General features: G+C 39.6%; 1 protein-coding gene across 2 annotated transcripts in view; it reads right to left on the minus strand.

Moving 5' to 3' along the window:
* Prtg (protogenin) overlaps positions 1 to 26,746 on the minus strand; it is a 128,178-nt gene that overhangs the window by 15,406 nt on the left and 86,026 nt on the right. For both annotated transcript variants that reach the window (XM_020185901.2, XM_074066001.1), the window contains exons 12-15: positions 10,262 to 10,357; positions 9,464 to 9,650; positions 8,254 to 8,381; positions 6,553 to 6,723 (exon numbers count right to left, since the gene is read on the minus strand). In XM_020185901.2, coding sequence (XP_020041490.1) covers positions 6,553 to 6,723; positions 8,254 to 8,381; positions 9,464 to 9,650; positions 10,262 to 10,357 — 582 coding nt within the window. The remainder of the gene's footprint in view (positions 1 to 6,552; positions 6,724 to 8,253; positions 8,382 to 9,463; positions 9,651 to 10,261; positions 10,358 to 26,746) is intronic.

Below are 26,746 nucleotides of genomic sequence, written 5' to 3' on the forward strand. Positions count from 1 at the left end.
AAATACTTATGGTAATAACTATGAGAAGCAATCTTCCTTCTTAAATAGCACATTATTTTCTTCTTTTCTTGCAGTACTGGCGGTTGAACTCAGGGCCTCACACTTGCTGGGCCGGGCATTCTCCCATAAGCTATCCTGCCTGCTTAACACAATTATTTTTGAAGGCATAAATGTATTTTTTCTTGGTCCTAATCATTATCTCAGATTTCTCCAAGGAAGCAAAATGCAAAGTTCCACAGGTACCTCAGAGTGTTGATAACCTTGGTTTCAGATTAACCACCAGAATGATCACTAGGGATCCCCTACAGGTAATCACACTTGAATTAACATAGGCTATTTAGCACTCTCTATCAACATGACTGCTAAGAAGGATTCTTGTCTGGATCCTGTCATTCCTTGAGGGATCATTCTCCCTTTTTTTTTTGATGGTGGTACTGTGACTTGAACTCAAGGCCTCCCAGTTGCTAGACAGGCACTCTACTACTTAAGCCACTCCACCAGTCCTTTTTGTGATGGGTTTTTTCCAGATAGGGTCTCAAGAACTATTTGCCTGGAGCTGGCTTCAAACCACAATCCTCCTGATCTCTGCCTCCTGAGTAGCTAGGATTATAAGCGAAATCATTGGCACCTGGCTTCATTCTGCTACTGCATTGAAGTATTTTTCTTACAAAAAGGACTCCCACACTAGGAATTAATCCTAATGTTAAGAAATTCCACCACAAAACTGTGCCAGCAAGCATTCGTAGTGGCTATGCTCAGGGAAATCCAACCTTCCTTCAGGGGTTTTCATCTGTCTCAGGGCATCCTTATAATCGCTTCAAAGAGCTCACAGTAGCTTGCTGCAGCCAACTCTAAGGCCAGGGCCTGCTGCCCAGTGCGTTTGCTAGAGTGTACCTCATTACGCAAGTGAGGCACGGGGTGATCTCAGAACTGGGGTCGTGATACACAGGTCACATGGTGTGAGGCAGCCAGACCACAAGAGGTAATGCCAGGAGCCCAACCGGACTTGTTTTCATGTGCTCTGGTTTCAACTTGGCCTGAAGACAGTGTGAGCGACTTGAGTACATAACTGCTAAAGAAATTAACCTCTATTTAGAACCAGAAAGAGCGTTTCCACTGGTACCATGTTCTTAGGCAGACACATTAAAAAACAAAGATGCACTGGGACATGTTACAATTAGCTAAGGAGGAACATTTCAATTTCTTCACAAGGAGAGACAGAAATAAAGTTTCCACTTTATCACAGAATGTATCTGATTTTTTAAAATGCTTGGCAAAAACCAATCACTACCAGAAACTAAAAGCCTTTTCAATTAATTTGAGTTTTGTAAATGGATCAGCAATGTGTGTGTACACACATTCCTTTTCTGCCCACAAAAAAGATCGCCATTTAAATAAGGAAACTATGTATAACATCCTGGTTCCTCTATGAACACCCCAAATATTAAAGTGTTCTGACAGTTGTGTTGCTGAAGCTGACCTTCTCAATCTCAAATAATGTGATTATTAGTCTATTGACTTTTCATATGTCTGAGCCTTAAGCAAGACAGCGTAATAGGCTCAGTAGGTTAAGTTTTGGCATGCTGCCAACTAAGTAATTTGAGCCTTCTAGCAAGTTCCTGAGTTATCCTTTCTTTATGGGGGCAACAGTTTCCACCCCATATAATTACCATAAGGATTAAATAAACTATCATTGGCAGGTGCTGACACAAGAGTATCTAACATGCAATAAAAGAAGCTTTCTTTCTCACCTCTGACTGCTTCTCTTTCTCTGCCAGTGGACAGAATTTTTTTTTTCATATTTGAACACCTTCAGGTGGCTAGCAGAATGTGCTATACAAGATAATTCTTAGTACATGCCAGCTGAACTTGCATTCAGATTTGAGCTATTTGTGATCAAAGAACTATTCATTTAAAAATATGACTGCACTGAGGGATGAAGAAGATGGAGGTAGACGTCATATGAAGGGAAATGGGAATATAACGGAGGGGTAAACTTGTTTAAGGTGCACTGTACACGTGTGAAATTATCACAATGAAACCCCCTTGTATTATGAATGTATGCTAATTCAAAAAAATGTAGCTCATTTTAGAAGACTTACTAAAATAAAGCCTTGAAAACAATGTGAACAGCAGGGTCAGCGGGAGAGACACGCCTAGCATGCACTGCTGGCTCCGTCCCAGCAGCTCCACACACTCGTGTACACTGTGTGTGCATGTGTGTGCTGTGTGTACTCTATGTGCTGCATACGCAAGGGAGAGGTTCCAGGACTGGTCGTGTGCCCCAGGTGCAGTCTCACCCCTATTTCTCTTCTGTCCACATTTTAAGTGATTCTTCTCAGTTCCTTTGCCTTGAATATCACCTACACACCTAAGTTACACCTCTAGTCCTTATGTGTTGGGGACTTAGCTCCACGACCCACTGCTGAATCAACCTCTGCACTTGGACACGTCAGAGGCACCTGAAATTTAACAGGTCTAAAACCAAACCCTGACTGCTCAAGTCATTTGGCTTCTCTTTTTCCTTCTGCTTCCCTCCCCCATAAATGGTGGCAAGTTCAGCTGACTCTTCTTTCCAATTATGAGGCAGCAGCTTCTTCTCACCTCACCATTGTGTCCCTGTCCAAGCCCTGGCTCTCACACAGACACCTGTCTACTAATGGTCTCCCAGCTTCCACCCTTACCTCCCCCTGATAATCAGTGTCTTGGTGGCTGCCAGAGCAATCCTTTTAAAGTGTAAATCTCATTAAAAGTCTCCTCTATCTTGCTTCTCTCTCAGGGTAAGAGCCACAGTTCACAAAGCCTGGTCTATAACAGCTGCCCTTGGTTAATTCCCTCTCTACCCCCTTTTTTTCTTTCCTTCCTTCCTTTCTCTTTCTCCTTCCATTTTAACTCACATATTTAATACCAAATGGAACAAAATATTTTTTTCAAGAATCACAACATTTTCAAAATATTTCTGGAGAGCATATGATATTTGTGGCTAAAATGGTACATGGCAGAAATGTGATGTGATACTATACGTGTCTGTATTCCCTCCCTCCCTTTCATTTTTTTTTTTTGCATATTTGAAAACACATAAGTCATAATTTTGCATTTTACATTTAAATATGCTAATGTCACTGTCTTAGGAGTCTCAAATTTCCTTTGTATAGTTTAAACTAAGGACTAAATGTCATGAACTGATTTTCTTTCTTTTTTTAAAATTCATTTTACTTATTTTTGTTGTACTGGGGGTACACTGTGAAATTTACAAAGTGCTTACAATATGTCATAGTTGAATTCACCTCCCCCCCATCATTCTCCTTTATCTGTCCCCACCCCCATTTTTTTTTGGTCTTTTCTTTGTTTTTTTTTATTGTGGTTCTGGGGATCAGATGCAAGGCCTCACACGTGCCAGGTAAATGCTCTACCACTGAGCTACATCCTGAGCCCCATCTCTCATTTCAGAGCATATCTGCTTTGTCCCTCATTCTAACCTCTCTGGCCTTGTTTTTCTTCTAAGGTGCCAAGTACTTCTGCCTCAGGGCCTTTGCACTTCTCTCTGATACCAACACTATTCTGCTCAGATCTCACTTCTCCCAAGAGAACTTACCTTATTAACCTCTGTCCTTTGTCTCTTTTCCCTACTGTATCTGTCATACTATCTACATATGTATACATTAGTTGGTTTACGTGGGGGGAGGGACTCGGTTTTGCTCAGTGTGGAAGTGCTCCAAGTTCTAAGAACAGAGCCAGGCACATAGTAATCAGTAAGAATTTGTGTAACAAATGAGTATGTTCCTACTTCTGGTAGTCCAATTTATTTGACAAATGTAGAATTAGAAAGTCCTTTATTGCAGGTGTTTAAATTTCCAGTGTGAATCTCTGATAGGAGGAAAGGTATGTGGTGTTTCTCAAACTTATTTCTAATCATGGAGGACATTTTTTTTTAAGGAAGAGCACTTTATAATCTTAGGAAACTCCTGAAGAAGGGACTTGCTGATATGGAGTGTATCTCCTTCAGCATCTTTTAGATTTGAAAGTCCTCGAGTAGTTTGGCTGATCTGCTGCATGCTGCATACCAGGAAGATAAAAACTGCAATTTTGGATGCACTTTAAATTACAGACAAGTATAATATCATGTCATGTTTCTGCTCAACCATTCTATCATGTACCATGTCAACCACAAATACCATATGCTCACCAAAAATATTTTGAAAATGTTGATTCTTGAAAAAAAAATCTTGTTCCACTTTGTATTAAATGTGTTTTAATATGAATGTAACTATCATGAACTTCCTGTGTATAGATGATCAGATATATGGGACAGAGACATCAACATTCCTTCTCCATGTTTTCCTATACTATTACCTTCTTGAGGTTACCATACGCAGACATAAAAGACAATTTTACCTTTAGTCTTTTTTTAAATGTCATGGTGTATCCCTTGCTTTTTGATTAAATGTGGATGAGTCAGCCAACATTTTTCTCTTTCAAAACAGTACTCAGTGGCTTTTGACTTTACTGTTTATTTGTTCTCGATGAACTGTTGTCTTTAGCTATGAAAAGGATCTCTAGATTTAAGGAATGACAAAAGCTCTTCACTGAGAATGTTTCTTAAAATTGCACCAAGCAGGATGCAGATTGCATTCCAGTGCCCTATTATATACTTGGAAAAGCTTATCTAGATGTAAAAACCTGCAATTATAACCCATTTCACTACTGAGACTTCAATGAGGTAAAATGTTGTTTGCTGAGCACTTTCTCAAACTCACAAATGAACACATTTGAAAACAGGCAAAAAAAAATTCTTTTCTTCTTAGGCAGATACAAGTGAAGAACTAAAATCTATGTGCTCATGTGATCAAAATTTTTTATTAATATATTTATGACACCTCACTAAATCAGGTTGGTCATGTGGTCAAGCATTGTGCCAGTAAACCATTTTAGACCTGAATAATGAAGTTGAGTTATACATTTTAAGAATATTGTGGTAGACTGTCACACTTGGTCCCCAGTGAGTAACACCTCCACTTACTAACAATCTGGGGCAATGTTGTGCAGGGTGCTCTGGGGGTGGCCTTGTGACTTACTCTGTCACCTGGGACTTTAGTAAGCATGACGCTAGCAGAGGTTTATGAAACTTCATGCCTGGGACTTGCTCCCTCTTTTCCTGACCTGGAATCCCTCTCCCTTGCTGTATTTAGTCATGCAAACTGTCAGATTGCTGCAACCTACTAAGAGTTCTGCAGAACCGCTCAGTTGATCCCTGCCAAAATCGCTGATTTGAGGAATTATAAATAACACAGTTGATTTAAGTTTTAGATTTTTTGGGGGAGGGAGTTTTAGCTTTTGGAGAGAGGGAGTTTTAGACTTTGAGATTTGAACTCAGGGCCTTGTGCTTGCTAGGCAGGCGCTCTACCACTTAAGTCAGTATAGGTACTGAGTACTCAGTACTTTCAAGTCTCTTCAGTGACCACAAAAGCACTTCTGAGTGGACCACATGATAATGAAAAATCTGAATATACAAGTATCAAATTTCCAGCTAAAGTTATCATTTGCTTATATCTGCAGGCACATAAATGTCTTTAAAGTTTACCGCTTTAACTGGGAAAAATTCCCCATGAAAGGTAAAATATATATGGAAATGCCTTGTACTGTACTGGGTTTAGAATATGTGGATGGCCACAAATATCCTTTTTAAAATCCTTCTTGGGCTTTTAACTGTTTGGCAAACAATTTTTTCTCCAGCATATGTGTCTGAATTGAGGATGTGCCAAAATAATGAAGCTTTACTGTTTATGTGATGGTTTATCTAAAAACAGGCATAGGGAGTTTCTCCAAACGAGAGACTGAAAATTATAAAAAGGATATAATGATAAAAGTGTGCAGTAAGAATGCTACAAGTCTGGGAATCTTAAATTTTTCTCACTAACAGTAAACTAACGTTTAAAGGTACTAAATACAGTGTCTTTAAGCCCCAGTGGGGCTTTCCCTGGACTTCAGAGAAGCCCTAATATTTGTGTGGGTCAATTAACTTGCAAGAGGACCATCTGAGGAGCTGCACAGGGTCTTCTCCCTGACACCATGTGTCATTGTTGCCCACTCCATGCAAGACTACCACCAGCATACACTGCTGACTAGCACAGCAATTCTCCCTCCCTCCCTCCTCTCTTTTCCTCCCATCCGAGCTATCAAAAGAGTCAATTTCACCACCTGTGTCTCTTCTCTTTTCCCCGGCAATCCTCCCATCCTAGCCCAGGTGATCACCCCTTTCCTAAATCACTACAATTACTTCCTCACTAGTCCCATACCACGCCCTCGTCTTTTCCTCAACCTACCCTCTTCTGGCTCACCACAGGAGAAGTCATCTTTCTTAAATAGGAATCACTCTTAAAATAAATGTCTTCCCAATATATTTTGAGTAAAAACCAAAATCTTTAATAATTTGTTGCTTCATATACAACATGTAAGTTCAAAACTAACTTTGTGCAGCTCTTTGCCTTTGTTTCCTTACATCACTAATAGTCTTACTTTCCACTCTCCTTGATAACTGGTGATTGTATTTACCTTCTCGGTGTAGGACCTGCCATTCTCCAGCAATCCAGGCCTTCCTGGACGCATACAGGATGGTATAGCGTGTCACGACTGTCTCTGGGCCAGCAGGGGGTTTCCAAGAAACCAGGGCAGTGTCATCTTCTATCAGGGTCACTTTTACTCCAACAGGTGGACCTTTTGGTGCTGTGCACGCGTGTTAAAGAATGTTGTGTTACTAGGACAAAATGGCTCATGAACACTCAAGCACCTGGTTGACAGGCTGGTAAGCTTAGAAAAGAGGTTGACAAACTAGAAACCACCATAAAAGCATCCAAAAGAAAACAAAAAAAATCACAGCTTTTAAAGACCATTAGTGATAACAGTAAATAATATATTTTCTTCTTTTTCTAAAAGTTAATTTCACTTTTATGTTTACAAGATTAAAAAAAAATAAAGGAGATGGTAGATTCTTAAGGAATCTAAATCAAAAGGATAGCATTTTTAGGACTCTTGAATTCATCCCCAGCACAGGGAGGAAGAAGGAGGATGGGAGGAGTGGGAGGAAGGGAAGAAAGCAGAGAGGGAGGGAGGGAGGGAGGAAGGAAGAAGGGCAGGCTAGTTTATAGTTCTACCAGTAGTACCTGTTCATCAGGTAATGGGTTCCAGCCATTAGTATTGAGTCTAAATTGTAAAATGTCTAGAGCCCTAACTTAACCTGATCTAGAAGGCCTCTGAAAAGAATGCTTCTAAGACCAAGACATCTAGTTTTCCCCCCAAAAGTTGTGAATCAGTGAGTTTACAGGACAGACTTAAGTTTAATAACTTCTATCTGTGAAAAGTAGTGAAATATTGGAAAGTTAGTTGGCTCCATTTTTAATATGAGCTGAAAGTGAAGAGCTATGTTTTTGGTGGCACATCTCCTATGAAATATTGGCAAAACCATGGTGAAGAAGCCCTCTTCTTGCAGATGTCCTCTACTTTCCTTTAGCACAATCAAAATACAATAGGAACGCTCCTTCTAGATTGTCTAGTTCTTCATCCTCACACCATAGATAAGAGATGCAAGTTTACAGACATCAATGTCAGCTGGAGCCAGAGGTACGCTACAGACTGTGCTCGGTCGAGGATGAACCCTGGACAGTGCACAATGTCAAGATGCCACTCAGAGAGATGGGCTCCAATTATCCACTCACCTCCATTTTCACTTGAGATTCAGCTGTGACTAGCATAAGGGCTTCCTTTAAGGGACACTAAATTTAAGCCCACTTGTTCTTGTGTAACTTTTTGTTTAGAAGAAAAATACTTTATATATGATAAAGGGAACATTCTTTCAAATGTTAAGGAAAACAGAAATACATCGATTGGTAGGTGACAACCAGGATAGTACCCTTCTCAAAGTGACATATATTAAAACATTTCGTTAAAAAATTGTGAGACACGCACAGGAAATCAATGTGAGTCAATGCCCTGTATAGCTATCCTTATCTCAACCAGCAAAAACCCTTGTTCCTTCCTATTATTGCTTATACTCTCTCTACAACAAAATTAGAGATAAGGGCAAAATAGTTTCTGCTGGGTATTGAGTGGGGGGAGCAGGAGGGGGTGGAGTGGGTGGTAAGGGAGTGGGGGCAGGGGGGAGAAATGAACCAAGCCTTGTATGCACATATGAATAATAAAAGAAAAAGGAAAAAAAAAATTGTGAGACAAAACTCAGAGGGAACTTGTTTTCCTTACCTTCTGGAAGAGTAGAATGGTGCAGAACAGGACTCCAGGGGCTGGAGAGCTGGTCCACATGCAGTCGCACTGCACATTCATATTTGGTGTTTGGTTCTAGACCCTGAACCAACATGTGAGTTTCTGACCTATGAAAAAGAGCAATGAAGTTGGAAGCATTTTGTTGCTGACACACTGTCAGCATTTCAATCAACACAATAGGTAGGACATATAGCATTATTGTTCATTAGCTCATTTTCTTTATAAAAACATTTTTTAACTATAAAAGCGATCAAATCTGAATACTAAAATGGTTCATTTGGTATTATTATATCGAAATAAGCCTGTAAGATGACTCTCTGAGAGGAAGCCAGAAAATTAACCATATAGAAATGGTCCAATACAAAGGGTCTTTCTCTGAAATACTGGAAGACCAATTGCTTTTCTAGGTCATAACATTGTTCTGAGGAGGGGTGGTACTTTGATTTGAACTCAGGTCTTTGCACTTGGTAGGCAGGTGCTTTACCACTTGAGCCACTCCACCAGCCCCAAATCACTTTTTAAAAGCATCGTAACAACTATTTTCCTAACTCCAACCTAGAACACAGAATGACAGCCAATTCTACTTTCTGGTGCTAAAGTTGTTTGCTGGGATTACAGAAAGCATCAGAATGCCCAGCTTGAAAATGTCCTTTTTGTGGGAGGAGGTGGGGAAAGGGTGTAGGAGGGTGACTATGGTACAAGTATGTTGTACACATGTATGTAAATGGAAAAATGATACCTGTTCAAACTATTTAGGAATGGAGGAGGGGATAAAGGAGAATGGTAGAGGGGTGAATTCAAGTATAATATATTTCATATACTGTAACAACTTTTGTAAATACTATAATGTACTCCCACCCAGCACAATAAAAAAAAATGTCCTTTTGTGTCTTTCTTTAAATATGTTATGTTTATTTTAGTTACTTGAAAATAAATAATCAGGTTGCATGAAGCCGAGAAAAATTTTTGAAGCACATGTAAATTGTGTCAAAAAGTACAGTTTTCAGAAGTGAATGTGACAACATATTAGGCAAAGTAAAAATAAGGGAGGCAAAACTCCCAACCATTTAGAAGTAAGAAAATCCCAGAAACAAATGCTTACAGCTGAAGCCCAAGCTGGGCCGATGATAGCAAGAAGTAGCAGTGGGGAGGAAATCAAAGAAAACAAGTCATCGTTGGAGCTACATACGTTTGCAGGTACAGAACCAAGGAAGCATTCTGCAGGCCCACAGGGTTACAGCGGACGGTGTAGTTAATGACCTGTGCGGTGGTGAACGCAGGCCTCCTCCAGTGCAGGAAGATGGAAGATGAGGTGTTAGCCTTCGCATAGAGATGGTGGGGTGGTGGCGGAGGAGGGACCATGCGATCACGAACGGCTATTGAAAAATACCATGTTCATTTACTGCACGACTTAACGTTTAATGTAGAAAGTGCTAAGATGGTAAAATCCTAAGACCCCACCCTGTAAGTTGACGTTTGGACTCTCTCCCACCTTAGACTCATTCATAACGATCTGGACGTAACTCATACCTAAACAACTCTCCCATGAGCTTGATGGAGTCAAATACTATCAATACTTAACAGACTACAAAACCTAAACACAAAAAAATCAGTAGGGAACCAGCAGTAGCAGCAAGACCAGAACAAGGTCTTCCTGTAGCAATAACACAGAGCAGCCACTAGAAGCAAAGATTAGCCTTGCAGTGAGAGAAAATTCAGTACTGTAGGTATTCAGTGGTTATTTTCTTCAGGAAAATTTCTAGCAGCCTTTTGCTGGTAAAATTAAGATAGGGTTTTGTAATTCAAAAATCTCACTCAAATATTTAAACACCTGACTAGAACTTTCCCAGATACCATGCTAGGCAGTATGGAGGATTTAAGTAATTAAACCACCAAGGCTTCTAAGTAGAAAGAGACTGAAATTTCAAGGAAGAAGAGAAAAGGGAGCACGAGCAATGGTGAAAAAACTACCATAATTCTCACTCACACACACATCCTGGCGTGCTGACAGTCTGGTCCGCCTGGTAGCCATCTTCTACATTATTGTAAGCCAGCAGCCTCACGTGGTATTTTCTTCTGGGGTCTACAAAGAAACCAGCAGATAATCACTAAGAGCAGCCCCTGCCTATGAACAAAAGCTCTAGACTTTGGTAAGAAACTTCTAAAAGCATTTAAGTTCTAAATGAAATGAATTTTTCCCTTTCCCCGTACCGCACAACTCAGTAATTCACACAGTATGACACTGCTTTTGTGACCAGTTATCTAAGATTTCACTGTGCTTCTTCTAATTTCAAATGATGACAGTATCACAACCACTTCTCCCCTCATCCCTCAACTGACTGGATTTTTATTTTAAAAGCCTCAGATTGCTTGATGGGTCATGAGAGGTTTATACTATGTACATGTTTCTTGTTTAGGCAATAATATTTGAGGATAGTTTACTTAAAAGCAAGAAATCAAAGTGAGATCGTTTTCTCCCTAAAAATTAAGGTAAATTACAACTGAAATGGTTTGGTACTTTTAATAAATTTATATAATTTGTTTAAATTTATTTCTAGGTATGTCCTTCCAACAAATCCACAGGGTCAGTCTAGAGCTAAATTCAAGAACGGTGAGTTGTAGCTCCCTCTACTGGTATAGGCTGAGTATTGTCACTTAAAATGAAAACTGATTCCAAGAACTTTAAAATAATTTTTTCAGGACTTTGAGGAAGTAATGGTTATAATTTTGACAGATATGCTTTAAAAAATATTCAGGAAGGTTAATAATATAAATACACTTAAAGTCAACAGCTTGTGAGGACACTTAACTACAAAGTACTTCTCTAGGGCAAAACAAATGCTACCCAGAAACAATGTATTTTTCTACCAAAACAAACACACAAATAAATTCAATCCTTAATCAGAGAAAAAAAAAAATCATCCTTAACAGATATATCCTCTGTGGGAAAAAACTTGGAATGAAATCATAAAAATAATTCTAGAGTGAATTCACAGAATACTTAAAAAAAAAGATGTGAGGTTTATGAAACTTGACAAAATAATTTAAAATTTTGTATAAATATTTTAGAAACCAATGAATATGTCCTAATGTTTAATATTAAAATGCATTAAAATGATGCCCTAAACTATACATTTTTCATTTCCATTTGTTTTGACAAAATTAAAACCACAAAAGGAAAATTTCTACAATTTAGAAAGTTTCTTAGCTTTTTAGATAGAAAGTAAGAAGACTAATAACACTTAACTAGCTTGCAGAAAAAATGTTAGATACAATATCTTATTAAACTATCACAATGCTCTGTGAAGCATACGTTATTCCCATTTTACAAGTCATGGTACAAAGGTGTTCAGGAAAATGTCCAATGTCACAACAAAGCTGAGCCAAGATCCAAGTACTTGTGGATATTTCTATAACAAAGTGAAGACCCTCTAAGTTTATACAAATATGTGCCTTTATCACAAATAAGTCTGCCTTCTTATAATGAATAGAGGTATGTTCTTACATCTTGTAATTATTGGAAACATAGACACATTGGATTTCAGACTCAAATGACTGCCAACATTCAGCACTAAAAATTTTAAAATCCTAAAGATTCTGGTTCAGATTAATGACTGTTTGGATCTATTTTTCTCTTTCTCTCCTGCTAACACATGGCTGGAACACATCAGTCCACTGAACTCTGAGTTCAATACTACAATACCTCTCAGAGTTGGTAAAAATGGAACTTGATTGGCTCTTTGCACTCCAGTTCTTTATAAGTTCACAGTGCAACCGTGAACACCATTTCTCAGCCCAACAGGAAGAAGGTTTTTATAAAAACCTCCTGAATGCAAAACACACGCCAGGAATGCAGCAGGTACAGCAAAGGGAAGATCAGACAGACCTGCCCTCAAAGCAGCTCACGCTGTCCATGGACAGCTAAACATGCATACGGTTGCATACTGCTGGGAGACAACACTTCCCTTCAATGGTTACTTTTGTTAGCCCTAAAATGATGCATTCAAGTTTTTCTTCATCTTCTTTAAAATATAAACTTTAAACACAGAAATAAAACTATTTTTGCTGGCCAGACAGAAGTAGCTTATGTGTCCTGAAAAGATGGAAGAACAGAGTTGCTTTTTTAAAGTCCCCAGCCCCTGGCTGCTGCCCACATGGTACAAATCAAACAAGCCCCAACAAGAGAGCAGCACCCAGGCCTGTGTGGGAACAACATAGGTGTCACAGGTCTTAGGTGCCAGGTTCCTTCCTATGCTAGTTCACCTGAGGTCAGGAAGAAGCAAACCATCAGGCAAGAAAATCAAGTACACGAAGGGTACAAGATTTTTTTCTACCCATACAAAAGTCATAACTAAGAACAGTGATAGTTCTGGAGATTATTTTAGAAGGACAAATAAAATAGGATATACTATATAGAAAAAATAATTTAAAAGTGAAGAAAACCCCACACATATTTCTCTACATGTAACCTACTCTTTGTTCCTTACAAAGAACCAAGAATCTCTTCTTTTAAAATAAAGAGTGCCAGCCTAGGGGCAAAGCTGCACAACAGGCCACGTGGCTTTACCATGACGGTGGCCACAGGCTCCTCTTCAGCTTAAAAAAATTGGAATCCAAGCAAATGCTGTATTATTTTGGATCCAGAGATTCTGGAGCAACCTGACTCATTCCCATTTATCAAATTGTTAGAGATTTGACTTTCATTTGCAAATTTGAGAGAGGAACCAAGTACTCATAAGGTGGGCATTCTCAGGAATGAGATTTATCAGCCAAGAAAGAAAACAGAGAACAGCCACATAACTAACACAGTTGAGGACACAGAGTAAGAAACAAAAGCATCTGAGATCCTAAGTTCCCAAGTTCAGAGAAAAGCACAAAGAATGAACCTCAGAGAAGTAGCTCTGCAAAGACTCCCCCACATGAGACAAAGCAGAGACCAGGATCCACACTGCAATCCCACAGGCACCGTGCTCCCAAGGCTGGTTGCAGCCTAGTGAGTTAAACATTGCCACGTATGTGGTGCTTGGTTACAGACACTCAGCAGACTTAGGCCGTGTGGTTTTGGGGAAAAAACAGCAGTTGGGAAAGCAGCCACAGAGAAGAGTGCAGGCTTTTTCAAAGCCCAGCAAGGAAAGGAGAAAATGAGGAACGGGAGAAAGAAAAGAGCTGGCCCTATTCCTTAAAAACTCAACACAGGGGTATAAAAAAATAATCACTACTCAGTGTTTTTTTTGTTTTGCTGTGTTTTTTGAGACATGGTCTATGTTGCCCAGGTTGTTGCCCATGAACCTGCAATCCAATCCTCCTGCCTAAGTCTCCCAAACAGTTTAGGATTACAGGTGTATGCTGCCATGGCTGGCAATTACTACTCAGTTCCTTTTTTTTTTTGTCACTGGGGTTTCAACTCAGGGCTTCTTGTGTGCTAGGCAGGCACTCCAACACTTGAGCCATTCTGCGGCCAGCCCCACTACTCAATTCTTAATGAACCCAGGGGTGATGACTCAAATAGACAGTATACTGACTTAAACTTGATCAAAGGTTTAGCAATATATAAAAATGAAGGGTTAGGAAAGAAGGCTCAAATTAATTTAACACAAGTTTGATCCTAAACATTTTGATCCTAACTGTTCAGCTCTGGGTGTCAGCCTGTGTGCAAGTTAACTGATATCTACCAAATGAAAGTTCTTTATCAAGGAGTGAGTCTCTGACCAAACTGATCACTTTCCTGGCATACTGCTTTGGTTATCACCTGTGACTTTCCTCTACTGGCTCCAGGATCTGCCTCTCCTTCCTTCTTTTCTCATTCTCTCTCATCACCAGCTTGTCTACTTGGGACTATTAGTCACACAAAGAAGAGTCAGAACCAGGAGTCTGACCAATAAAGAGTTCACAGGTGTCTGATAAGCATTTTATCAAATATCTATCACTTGACAGATAAGACTCAAGGATTAAAAAGACACAACTCTTGCTTTTTACTTTCAATCTACCAAAGAAGATAAACTAATAAATGAATATTTTCTATGTATTATTATATAAGCTTAAGTTTGTTACTCTCCTAAGCCTCATGTATTTTTATGTGGAAAAATATAGATATGTAAGAGTACCTCCCTTGTTGGGATTTAAAAAGTATTTACTAAAATCATGCCTATGAAGTACACTGTACAGTTCCTATAATTAGTAAGCATACAACACTACTGTGGTTACTATGTGAGTAAAATGGCCTTGATGGACAGACAAGGCAGTACCAAAACTATGGTGCACTTAAACATTTGAGAGTTATCTTGTGAAGTCTTACGAATATTAAAGATATTCGTTCATATACACAAGGTCTAGAGTCCAGAATCCCAGCAAATTAGCAATTAGCAAATACTGAAGCTGAACCCTCCTGGCTGTCCTCATTCCAATTCCCAGGGTGGAGAGCCGGTGTAGGCTCCCAAGTGTGCGTGATTTGTGTGACTGAAAGGGCTGTGCTGCGTGTTTACCATCAGCAAGACTGCTTGCTGTTTTGGCAATCACGTCATATGGCAGATACTCAACGGTCAAGCCACCTTCACCCACGTCTTCCACGCTGCTCTAATAATCGCTCATCTGCAAACAAGGACACAGCCCTGATGGCCATGAAAGCTCTGGAAAACAATTTAATAAGCTTCTTCCCTAAGGGAAGAACAGTAAGTTGTTTCATAAAAGCAAAACGTGGAAGTATTTGAGGGCTAGTATTAGAAACAGCAAGCAGACAGAAACAGAAATTAATTCAATCTGTTAATCATATCCCACTTTTACAATCAGGTATTTGATTACAACGTAGAACAAGAAAAATGAAGGTCAATAAAATGCTACTCTCTGTAATGCCCAGATTTTTAAGTTGTTCTTATTGAGAATCTGCCCAGTCCACCCTAATGGGTATGATGTGACAGCAACAGGGGCCACCTGTACAGACTCAGGCGCAGTACGCCCGTCTTTCATCCCAATGTGCTCCTGAAGAGCACTCAACAACAACTCAGGCCTTCCTTCAGTGCTTTACTAGAAAAACTTGTTTCTCTTCTCCACCACTAGATGTCACCGTTGAGTCTGTAAGGACAGCGATGATCCCCATTCATCCAGCTACTGAGGTGAAACTGCTGAATGGACCAAATCAAGAAAGTTATGCATGGGCTACAGCAAGTGTTTCGGTTTCACCAAATGAAAGTCTTAGTGAGTCGCGAAGCAGTAAAAGGGAAGAAAGGATGACTTGGATCCTGCTTTTCATACATACAAATATTTCATACGAACATCAAAAAACCCTGAGAAATAGGTATTGCTCTTGCCACCTGTCCTCTACAGAGGAGGTCAAATAGAAGACAACTTTGCTCAAGATTCAGCACCACTAAGAAGCTAAGAGGCAGTCTAGACTGTGTACTGTTTAAGGGCTGCGATGTTAAACCCAGGCTGAGTGGAGTCCAACTCTAGCCTGGTCATTATTTGTATAACGTGGGATGTTTTTTTCTCTCTATACCTTGTTTATGTAATGATGGTAATACAAGAAACCATCTCATGAAGCTGTTGGGAGGAGACAGTCATTTATTCCTATAAAATTTTTAGGGTACTTAGGGAGAATAATTATGATAACAATGGTGCTAGTAATAACATACTGATAAAATGTCAATACCAGTTGGCATCCGTAATCCAGGAATCTGAAATCCAAAACGTTCCAAAGCTGAAACACTGGCCCAAGTGTTGTGACAAAGGGCAGCTCACCCTGTGAGAACAATGTAAACTAACCATGCTCATCAACACTCTTATGTCCAGCCCTGCACCCTGTTGTGTACAAGAGCAGAACGGTGCAGTAACTAGGAAGCAGACTTTAGGCCCAGACTATCTGAGTTTGAATCATGCTTCCTCGTCTGTAAAATGGACATTGAATGAGTTTATGTTTGTAAAATGTTTAGAAAAATACCTGGTGATTTTGTAGTGTTTATTTCATGCTAAGTAAGTAAATGTTGGAGAGAGAGCTGGCTTGGGCATTAGGGGATTTGAGTTTCCATCTTGGACCAACTCGGCTGTGACACTGTAGAAGTCACTCAGCCTCCTGGGCTGTAAGATTAATGATATATTATCATGGACAAGTGTTAGTGTTTACCTAGCAAGTGAGAAGCCTGCTATATAACAGTTGTTCAATAAATACATGTAGAATGAATAAAAAAAAAAGATATATTATCAGTTGGTCTAAAACTGGTTCACATAACAGTAAATTAGGGAGCTTAGACAGGAGTGAAAATAAGTGCCACATAAGATAGGAAAAACTGCTGCGAATGGAAGAGTTGAAACTCCAAGAGCATTTACGAATTAGTACTAATTTGGAGTGGACAGGGCTTCATAGAAGCCTGGGGAAGAAGCAAGCGAAGGCAATGGTGCAGAGATAGGAATGCAGATCGCAGACAAAAGGGGACATGAGTGAGGTTCACATGGAAAAGTCAGGCTGGGGACAGTTCACAGAGGGCTCTGGAGCCAGCCTCACCATTATGGATTCTATGGCACACCACAGGAGTTGGCTAAATGGAATTGAGAGAAGGGGCTGAGGAGCAGTGAGAAGGCTCCAAACTCTTCAACTGAGTCAAGCAGCACAATAGGAAGAGGGTAAGCAGAGGGTTGCTGACCTCCAGCTTCAATGCTTCTGAGCCTATTTTATAGAGTCAGGCCCAATAGTCACTAATGTTTGAGAAATCAGATAGCAAAAGCAGTGAGAAAACTTAGTGAAGAGAAGCTTCCTGCTTGCTGAGTGGCTTTGCGAGTGACTCTTTTTAGCCACATCCTGATTGTAGGTTATTTCTGAAAACAGTCAGGTTTTAAGCTCTGAATGAGTGATTATTGATATGTTCATTCAAGGTAGTCAAATACACAGTAGAACAAAAGCAGAAAAATCAGAAACTGAAACATTAAGGAATGAATTAATTTTATTTCAAGGAAAAAACATGGAAGAATTCCAGTTCTGCCAGGTGCTGTGGCTCATGCCCGTAATCCTGTCTACTTGGGAGTCTGAGACTGGGAGGATTGAGATTTCAGGCCAGCCTAGGCAAAACAAGTTGGCGAGAACCCATCTCAGTGGAAAAAAGTTGGGTGTGGTGGAGTGCCCCTGTCAAACCAGCTCTGGGGGGAAGCACTCCTGGGTAAAACATGGGACCCTATCTCCAAAACAACAGGAGCAGAAAAGGCTGGAGGCTTGGTTCAAGTGGTAGAGCACCTGCCTAGCAAATGCAGAGTCTTAAGTTCAAACACCAGCACCGGCCAAAAAAAAAAAAAAAAGACCTCCAGTCCTGTTAGGTTTTGATCATTACTCCATTCTTACACTCCTTAAGATACAAAAGGCAAAAAGTAGCTGCGTGTGGTGTCACATATCTATAATCCTAGCTGCTCTGCAGACAGAGATGGGGTGGGGGGTACAGTTCAAGGGCAGCCCAGGCAGAAACTTCTCAAGACCCCATCCCAGTCAATTAAAGCTATGTGTGATGGTGCATGCCTATCATATCTCAGTTGTTTGGGAAGTACAAATAGGAGGACTGTGGTGCAGGCTGGCCAAGGTGTAAGTACAAGACCATATTCGACAAAATAACTAAAGGAAAAAGGGTTGGTGGTGTGGCTTAAGTGGTAGAGCACGTGCCTGGCAAGTGCAAGGCCCCGAGTTCAAATTCCAGTACCACAAAGTAAAAAAAAAAAAGAGAACTCTAAGAGGCTCACTTATGAAGTTTCCACATCATAGCTTCCACCAACACATGAAGACTAAGGCCTCCTCTGACAATGGACTCAGGTAGGAAAACTGATGGATAACAGATTGAATCTTTCTGGACTCTGTAGTAATAGTAACAGTTTGGTTTGGTTCCAGGAAAATGAATAATAGGAAATACTTATTTAGAAAGTACAGGACTATGGACTAACCAAAAGATAATACTGGGGTCATGAAAACCAAGCCTTTGTTTCCCTCAGCTGCTGCTCATTTGTGAGGCTCTACAGGCCCTGAGAAGAGCCAGGCAGGAACCACAGTTCAGGGACGGAAAAAAAATAGGAGAAAAGCTGAAGTTAGAATCATGAGAAAACTTTCCCCACAGGAGTGAGTCCACTCCTGGCATCATTTCTAAAATTCAAAACTGATAGACTTAGCTTTATTGCCTATCTTGGTGGGGAAAAGAATCCTCGTAGGAGAAAAAGAAGATAAAGCTGATCACATCTACTTTAGGACTAATCCTGCCTCTTGTTCAGTTTACACACAGGGACCATGCTGGAGTGGCCCAATAAAATGCCATAGGGAAATAAAGACCATTATTTTAAAAATTCCTATGTGTGCTTTGATTTACTTAAAAACACTGTTAGAGAAAAGCTTTGCTTACATGAGCGACACCATGCTCTAATTAAGATCACTTCAAAGCTGACATGGGCACAGATGGGAAGGAAAAACCAATCTGAAAAGTTGCTGTGTGAAGATGGTTAAGGTAGGAAATGATTAGAGTGAAGTTACAAAGGTAAAATTCTGCAGGATGAAACCCAGTGCCTCGCCTGAGGTCCACTTTTAATTGAATCTTTTGTGCAGCAAGGTTTTGTGCAAGCCTTTTCAGGCCCATTGTTCTCCTGCAGCCCCAACTGGAGAGCTCCCAGTCTGGCTAGCCAGGGTGACTGCACTGCCCCCGGGCTTGTCCCTTCAACACAATACCTCCATATAATTATTCAGAGAAGAGGCCAGCAGTATGGCTGCTGTGACACCTGGGTCATGGCCTCTGACACAGAATCTGGGGCCAGCCCAAGTCTGCCCCTTTCCAGCAGAGGAGCAGGAAAAAACGCCAAGGGGGATGGGTGGGAAAGGAAAGTCAGTGAAATCCTATCTTTAAAATGCTGTTTCGGCACATCGAGGAAAACACAAGTCATATTTAACAATGTAGCTTGGGCCTTCAAGCCTCCCCAACGTTGTAAGAGTACAGCGTTGCACCACTCCAAACCACACTGAGATTAGGGGAGCAGGTTCTTCGAACAGGCAATTCTTATCTTGTATTATTCAACTTAAGTTAAAATGGAAAAAGTTAATTCATGATGGTCCAAATAATGTCTTACCTGAATGTGCTGGTTTTTGCAGAAAAAAAATGTGAATTTTACTTTAAGTCCAGGTGAAGAATCCATTCTCCTTTTGTTTATAAACTGACTTTCTATAAGAGAATGTTCACCATAAAGGCTTTTCACTCTTTCTGCATTATACATTTAAAGATGTTTTCTTTAAAGACTATGTGAAAATATTATACATTTGTCCTGTGATAATGTAGACTATTTCTTTGAGTGTAATACAAATGACAGATGGAGGGGGCAATCCACCACTTGCCTGACTTCCCCTCTGCTTCTACACCCAGCTCTCCTGGAAGCTGATGGCAGGGCATTTGTGTGAAGCTGAAATGAATGACTGGGGCTCTTTTGTTCTGTCGTCCTAAAGGGCTTAAGACAAATAACACCTCTCCCAGTGAAAACATCCCCTCTCCTACTGAGTTCTTTGTATGTGACATTTGAGAATCCTGTTCCCTATCAACATAAGTATAAACTATTGACAATCTCTATTTTTAAAACCTCCCCAAAATGACCGGGACTGTTCCAAATGAGCCCAGAGGAGTAAGGCCTCCCAATTACAATGTGTCCATTAATATTTTGGTCATGTTATTTCTTCTTCTTTTTATTGGGATGAGGTTTGAACTCAGGGCTTCACACTTGCAAAGCGGATGCTCTACTGATTGAGCCACACCTCCAGTCCATTTTGTTCTGGTTATTTTGGAGATGAGGTCTCCTGAACTATTTGCCCAGGCTGTCCTCGAACCATGGTCCTCCTGACCTCAGCCTCCCAAGTAGCTAGGATTATGGGTGTGAACCACTGGCTTCTGGAATGTTATTTTTTCTTTGATAATGCAATTTCACTTTTGGTTTGTTTTTGCACTGCTGGGGTTTGAACCCAAGGCCTCATGCTTGCTAGGCAGGCTCTCTACCACCTGAGCCACTCTGCCAGCCTGTAATTTCACTTTTGTGCATTAGGTTTTCAAGACTTCTTTTTTAAAAATAGTTACTATTTTTGATGAGTGGAATTTACTCCATGCTGCCTAGTTTAGAAAAACTTGGGTTAAAGATTTCTATTTGAACATCACTCTGTGAATCTGATTTACATCCATGCATTGAAAAATGAATGGGAAGGTATTATTGGAAGCCCCTCCAAACAGGGGTTTGACCTTTTATGTTCTTCTCTAACGGGAGGTCTCTCCCTCTGTGAGTTACCAGGGAAGAACAGCACCTCATTGGTCCAATTTTTTAAGATTAGTGTCCACCACAGTTCCATTCATTAATAGGTGACATTCTGTCATCAGATGAAAAGAAAAACAGAAGACTTCAAAAGAGCAGTGGTTAACTGCCTCAAACTTAGGATTGTTAGGTGAACTGGGCTAAAAGGCTGTGCCCACCCATATGTTCCTGATTCATTTAAAAACCAGTAAAATGGAATGAATGCTGATTGCATGAATTTGTAATTCTAACACCAAAAAAGTATGTTACAATGGGTGTGTGTGTGTATAAGCTTCTAAGGCAATTAAGAAGGTATTGAATTTACAAATGAAATTCACTTAAAATTGTTATGTGAGAAAATGAAACTCCTTTGATTTCATAGATATTTCTATCAAGAGCAATGCTTTATCCTAAAAGCATCTGAAGTAGAATATTTGACTCACACACGGTACTTACTTAGCATTTGTTTAAGTAGCTTCTCTGTCTGCCAGCACACATACACGATCTGTCTCACATACATCAATGCCTTACAAACAATATTTTTATAAGCTGACAGAGAGAGCCTATTCACGATGGCCGAATGTCCCCTGAAGCTAAGAAATAAATGTCCTTCCAGGACTAACATTTCTCCGCTTCATTGTCATGGGCCCGCCATGCCATTTTGACCCTTTTGTGAGGCAACATGAAAATACCATCTATCATCTCTTGAACCACAGCGACTTGGTTGGAGGTGCACAGTTTCATTGCAAAAACATCTGTAGTTTGATAACCATCCCTCCAAAACTCAACCCTTGGCAGTTAAAAGCATGCGTACAAGATGGGAAAGATGTAGGCAGACAGCTTGAAACTACTTTTAAATTTCTTCTCAAGTGGGAAATGCAAGCTGATGAAATATCAGCTTCATCAATCATAGTGATAAAACCATGACTGTTTATTTATGCCTCCTTTAAAACTCACAAGCAGCATTACGATACAACTTATTTAAACTTTGTGGAATGTATCGCTCGGAAGCCAATTTTAATGTTAGCAGATAAGAGGATTCTGGGAGTTCTTTGATACAAACAGGTGCGATTCTTTAACAGGTTAACTGATGGATAGTCTACTCAAATTCTATATAAATTTCAAATCTTTCAGGTATGAAAAGACACTCGATCTCTGGGGCACTGGAAGGTATTTAATTTATCTTAATGAAAGCGTTTTCAACACATATGTAAGAGAATTTCAAATAATTTGAGTATATACAGCTAAGTCAAAAGGGTTTCTGATAAATACTCAACAGATCTAAGGGTTTCTTACATTCAAAATGACACACATTATTATAAACATTGGCTTATAAACAGTTCATGGGAAAAAGAGATATTTAGTTGCTTAAGGAAATAATTTCAGGTCAAAGTATTTTTGTTTTACCATCAGCTAATTTTGAGTTCCTCAAGACAGCTCTAACTGGAAGGACTCCTAGATGGGATGAATTAGAAACTGGTTTTGTGTCTCAGTTTCTTACTGAGTAAATTTATATAACAGCATATGTCAGTTGATGGAACTTTAAAAATCCCCACATTCCTATAATTATTGTAACTATTTTAAAACGGCTCTAGTCTGAACCATGTGCAAAATCATTGCAAAGGCAGTCCCTAATCTGGGAATTCTGACTGATGACAAACAAAACACAGGGCATTTCAACCTTTTTAAATTATTTTTTTCAACATTTTGATGTGTTTGTTTTCGTTCTTCTTTTAAAAGCAGATCTCCATTTGTTTAGATAGCTTTTATTTATTTATTTTGTGGTGCTTTCGATGGAACCCAGGCCTGCAGCACGCTGCACAAGGGCTCCACTACAGAGCCACCTCCCTGGCTCTTGTTCTCCTGCGTGTGCGCGGGCACGCGAGTCCCCCCCAGAACAAGGGTTTCTCCTAGGTAATCACAATATCATTATTACACCCAGTAAGTTTAACAATGACACGATTTTAGGTATTTTGCTTTGTTTTTTTTTTTTTTGAGATGCTTGGGTTTGAACTCAGAGCTTTTATCACTTGAGTTGCACCCCTAGTCCTGTATTCTGTGTTTAAACTTTTAAAATTATCTCAGACAGTTCCTTTCCTCACCAAAAGCCCATGCCCTCCTCGGCTCCACGCCAGATCTCCTTCCCCCAGAGCCGTCCTGTTCTTTTCTGTTGAAGACTCCAGCCTAGACGTTTTGTAAAATATCTCACAATCTACTTATGAGTGCTTCCTCATTACCACACTCAGGTTAAGCATTTTTGGCAAGGATATTACACAGGTCAAATAGCGACCTTAACATAGGGCAATTTTATGAAGGGAAATACAACTTAAACCTATGTTTTTTGGCAAGTGTGGATTTGCTTGCCGAAGAGGAAAATCATGGTTTCAAAACACTTCCTGACCCCAGAATAGCCTGATTTCCTTAGAGGCCATCTATCTATTTTTTTATCGGTTTTCTTGATATTTACATGAATGTCTGCATTGATCACTTGTTTGCCATTGAGAACAAATAAAAATCAACACCAACATGTCTTTAGACTTGTAAGATTTCCGGTACTGTCTAGGGCTTTTAATTTAAGATGCAGATTTCTTTTTCTATTGTTTTCCCTTGTTTCATTTTTGAGACAGGATCTCACAATGTAGCTCAGGCTGGCCTCCAACTTTCTGTCCTCCAGTCTCAGCCTCCTGGGTGCTGGGATTACAGGCATGCACCTCGACCCCGGGCTCAGGTTCCTTAATTTCTAATGAGTCACACTGGAATGCCAATTTGAAAAATGTACATGTGGGAACAGAGTAAGCGGTTCCCACCGCTTGACCACTTTATGGTCAAGGCCACAAAGTATACATCGAGTCAGCACAAAATGGAGAATCCAGTTAAAGCAATCATTGTGATTTCTCAGAATGGGGATGTGCACAAAAATTGAGCCCTTTAAAAGAGTGTCTCCTTACTCTGTGAAGTTTCCAGAGTCTATACATGTAATTTCTGCAGTTTTGTGGGCTCAGAACTGAGGCCCAACTGCCACGATTTTTCTTCTGAGGCAAAAGGTTATTCTCTGAAAACAACTGGAACATAACTGTTCAGGAGAGGGGAGCACACTCAGAATCATCCTATTTGGCCATCCAGATGGAGAAAGGTGAAAGTTCAAAAAAGTTATTTTAATTGTTTCCTCCACTACCTCGATGTCATTCAAAACTTTGTAGGTTGTTAAATGATCCTAGAAACTTCAGGAAATCTGCCTTCCTTATTATCTGCGGTCATCGTAAGTTAAAATACCTTCAGTCCATATATTCACAGGGAATGCCCTACCACTTCACCATGTGAAGGTACTGGACTTGGGTAACTTAACTACCATGTTACAGCCTTCCTCTGACAGTGACAATACCCTGTGCTCCTCCCAGCCCGCGGAGCTTGGTGTGCGGTGAAACTCCATGGCTAGATTTCTAGACCATTCTAAAACTTCACAGGGCCTTAATAAAGAATCTACAAGTTCATCGACTTTAAAACCTTTATTTATCTTGGCTCCCATTTCTTCATTTAGGTTTATTTGATTAAAAAATATTTTATGGTGCTGGGAGTATAGCTCAGGGGTACAGCGCCTGACTAGCATGTGTGGCGTCCTGGGCATGAACCCCAGCACCCCCCAAAAAATACACTATTTTCTTCTTATTTTGATCAAATACATGGTTTAGTGAAATTTTATACAATTCAGATGAGCAGCAGTATAAAGGGAAAATGTCCTTATCACCAGCACCCAGCGTTAAGTGCGGTGAACGTTAGTCTATGTTATTTAATTCTACTATTCATATACACAAACTTTTTTATATTTTACAATCTGCTTTTTTTTTCTTAGCATACTGTGAACTATTCAGATCATTTAATATTTTTTCTAAAACATTTATTTCGAGGTTCACACTTATTTAAGTTGTACGATACGCCACAATTTAATTAAAACTATTCCCCTAAATATGTAGGTTTTCGCCAGCTTTTCAGTTATAAATGACACTGAATAACACAGCGAATAGTTCTTCCTCCCCAAAAGACAGGGTCTTATTATGTAACCCGGCTGGCCTTGAACTTTGATCTTCCTGCCTAAATCTCCTGAGTGCTGATTGTAGCTGTGGACCATCACATCCAGGTGCAGTACGATGAATATCTTAGGGTTTAATGTTTGTTTCATTATTATTATCTTGTGATAGGTCTCACTTTTTTTTTTTTTTTTTGAGACAGGGTCTTGCTATGCAGCACAGGCTGGCCTCAAACTCAAGAGCATCCTGCCTCAGCCTCCTGAGTGGTGGGATTATAGCATGGGCCACCATGCCTGGTTTGATAGGTCACTATGAGTGGAATTTCTAGATAAAAGTATGCACTATTATAAGTTACCTCCCTTTTTTTATCCCTACAAGTGTTGTGCATCAATTTATATTATCTTTCGTGTGAATGTGTCTAACCCTAAACCTTTATCTCACCTATTTGCCTCTTATTTTATTGAATTTTTTTGGTTTTGCATTGAGTCATTTCAAGTCTTTCTTTGAAAGAAGTGGTAAGATAGGCATAAAAGTGAAATAATGACAGCAGTTAGATGTATTTACACAATCTACCAAGGAAGATGTGTGGCTTGTGATGGTCAGGCCAATGTGCTGCTTATGTTGTGCACAGATTTCACAAGTTATTACCACCCTGTCATGCCAAGAAAGCTGATGACATTCGGCTGAGGCGACTGCTCCGTTTCCATGATAAGCCACGTCTCTTGAGTCAGCCACCTGGGCTAATCCAAGCAGCCTCCACCTACCATAGCTCCTATTTTCTTGGATGTTACCCAAAGTCTTTCAAGATTTTAAACCTCTCAAACTTGAACAGGAAAACACATAATTTCAATAAACTATGTCAGGATTAGAGTGGAGGAGAGGATGGAGGAGCTGGTAAATCAGGCTGTTTCCACAGGAAGATGCACCATGTTTACACAATGGCTTCTGTAATTCTTTCATGTCTCTATCTGAGTCTTTCACCTAGTTAACTCCTATTTATCCTTCCAATTACCATTCAATATTGCCTTCTCAAGGAGAGGTACCCCGACTGCCACCTCAATACATGTTCGTAACATAATGTCCATTTGTTTGGAGGTGGGAACCAGCAGGAGGGTGAAAGTACTTCATATACATGTAGGAAAATAGAATAAAACCTGTTAAAATTTGTCTTAAAAAGGGATAAGAAAGAGTCACTAGAGGGGGTGGCTTTCACCACAGTAATTTAAATGCATGTATGGAAATATCACAACAGAACTCATTTGCATAGTTAATATACACTAATTAAAGAGAGGAAAATGCAAACAAAAATAATACAATGACCACAGTCACGTAACTCTATACTTTTCCATCACAACTAAAGTCTGTAATTATAAATTATGTGGTGACATGATTAATATCTACTTCATAACTCAATTGTCACTTAGAAATAACTGATTCAATCTTTTTAGAATCTTTTAGTACTCTCCAATTTTTTTTTTATTTTACTCTCCATTAATAATTTTTTTCCCCCCAGATTTTTCTTTTGAAATACTGAGAATAGATCCCAGGGCCCCCACACATGCTAAAGCAAGCACACTACCACTGAGCTATATCCTAGCCCCAATAATTTTTTTCTTGCATGCATACTCATTATATGTTTTTATTTATGACATAATTAAATAAACATACAAAAATGTTTTTAGGACTGGAGGTGTGGCTCAAGAAACAGAGCATCTGTCTTGCAAGCCCTGAATTCAAACCCCACTACCGCCTTAAAAAAAAAATTTTTTTTAGGCTAAGATAAAAAAAATTTTCTTCCATAATGGCTTCTCTTGCAGCTCCTCTCTCCCCTGTAAAGAGTATAAATAGGACAAACCTGCTTAAGATTTTCATTTGCATGAAAAAAAACCAAAGTTTTAAATGAAAGCAAAATAAAACCCATCAAGAGTAATTACTGCTATACAGCAAATGTTTTTTTCTATCCACCCAGAAGTTCTTTCATGTACTAATGGTGGCATTTAAAAAACCTCCTCTCCTTTAACTTACTTAGATTTTGAAGAACGTCCCTCACATATCTAAAGATTCTTTACATTCACCAGAAACTTTCAGAGTGGTCTGAGGGGTGACACTCAGTATGATTAATGGACAGTATTGATTTAATTTCCTATAAGAGTTCTTCCTTCTCTTAGGAGATACTG

The sequence above is a fragment of the Castor canadensis genome, chromosome 2, assembly GCF_047511655.1.
Source record: "Castor canadensis chromosome 2, mCasCan1.hap1v2, whole genome shotgun sequence".
In the NCBI taxonomy this organism is placed as follows: domain Eukaryota; kingdom Metazoa; phylum Chordata; class Mammalia; order Rodentia; family Castoridae; genus Castor; species Castor canadensis.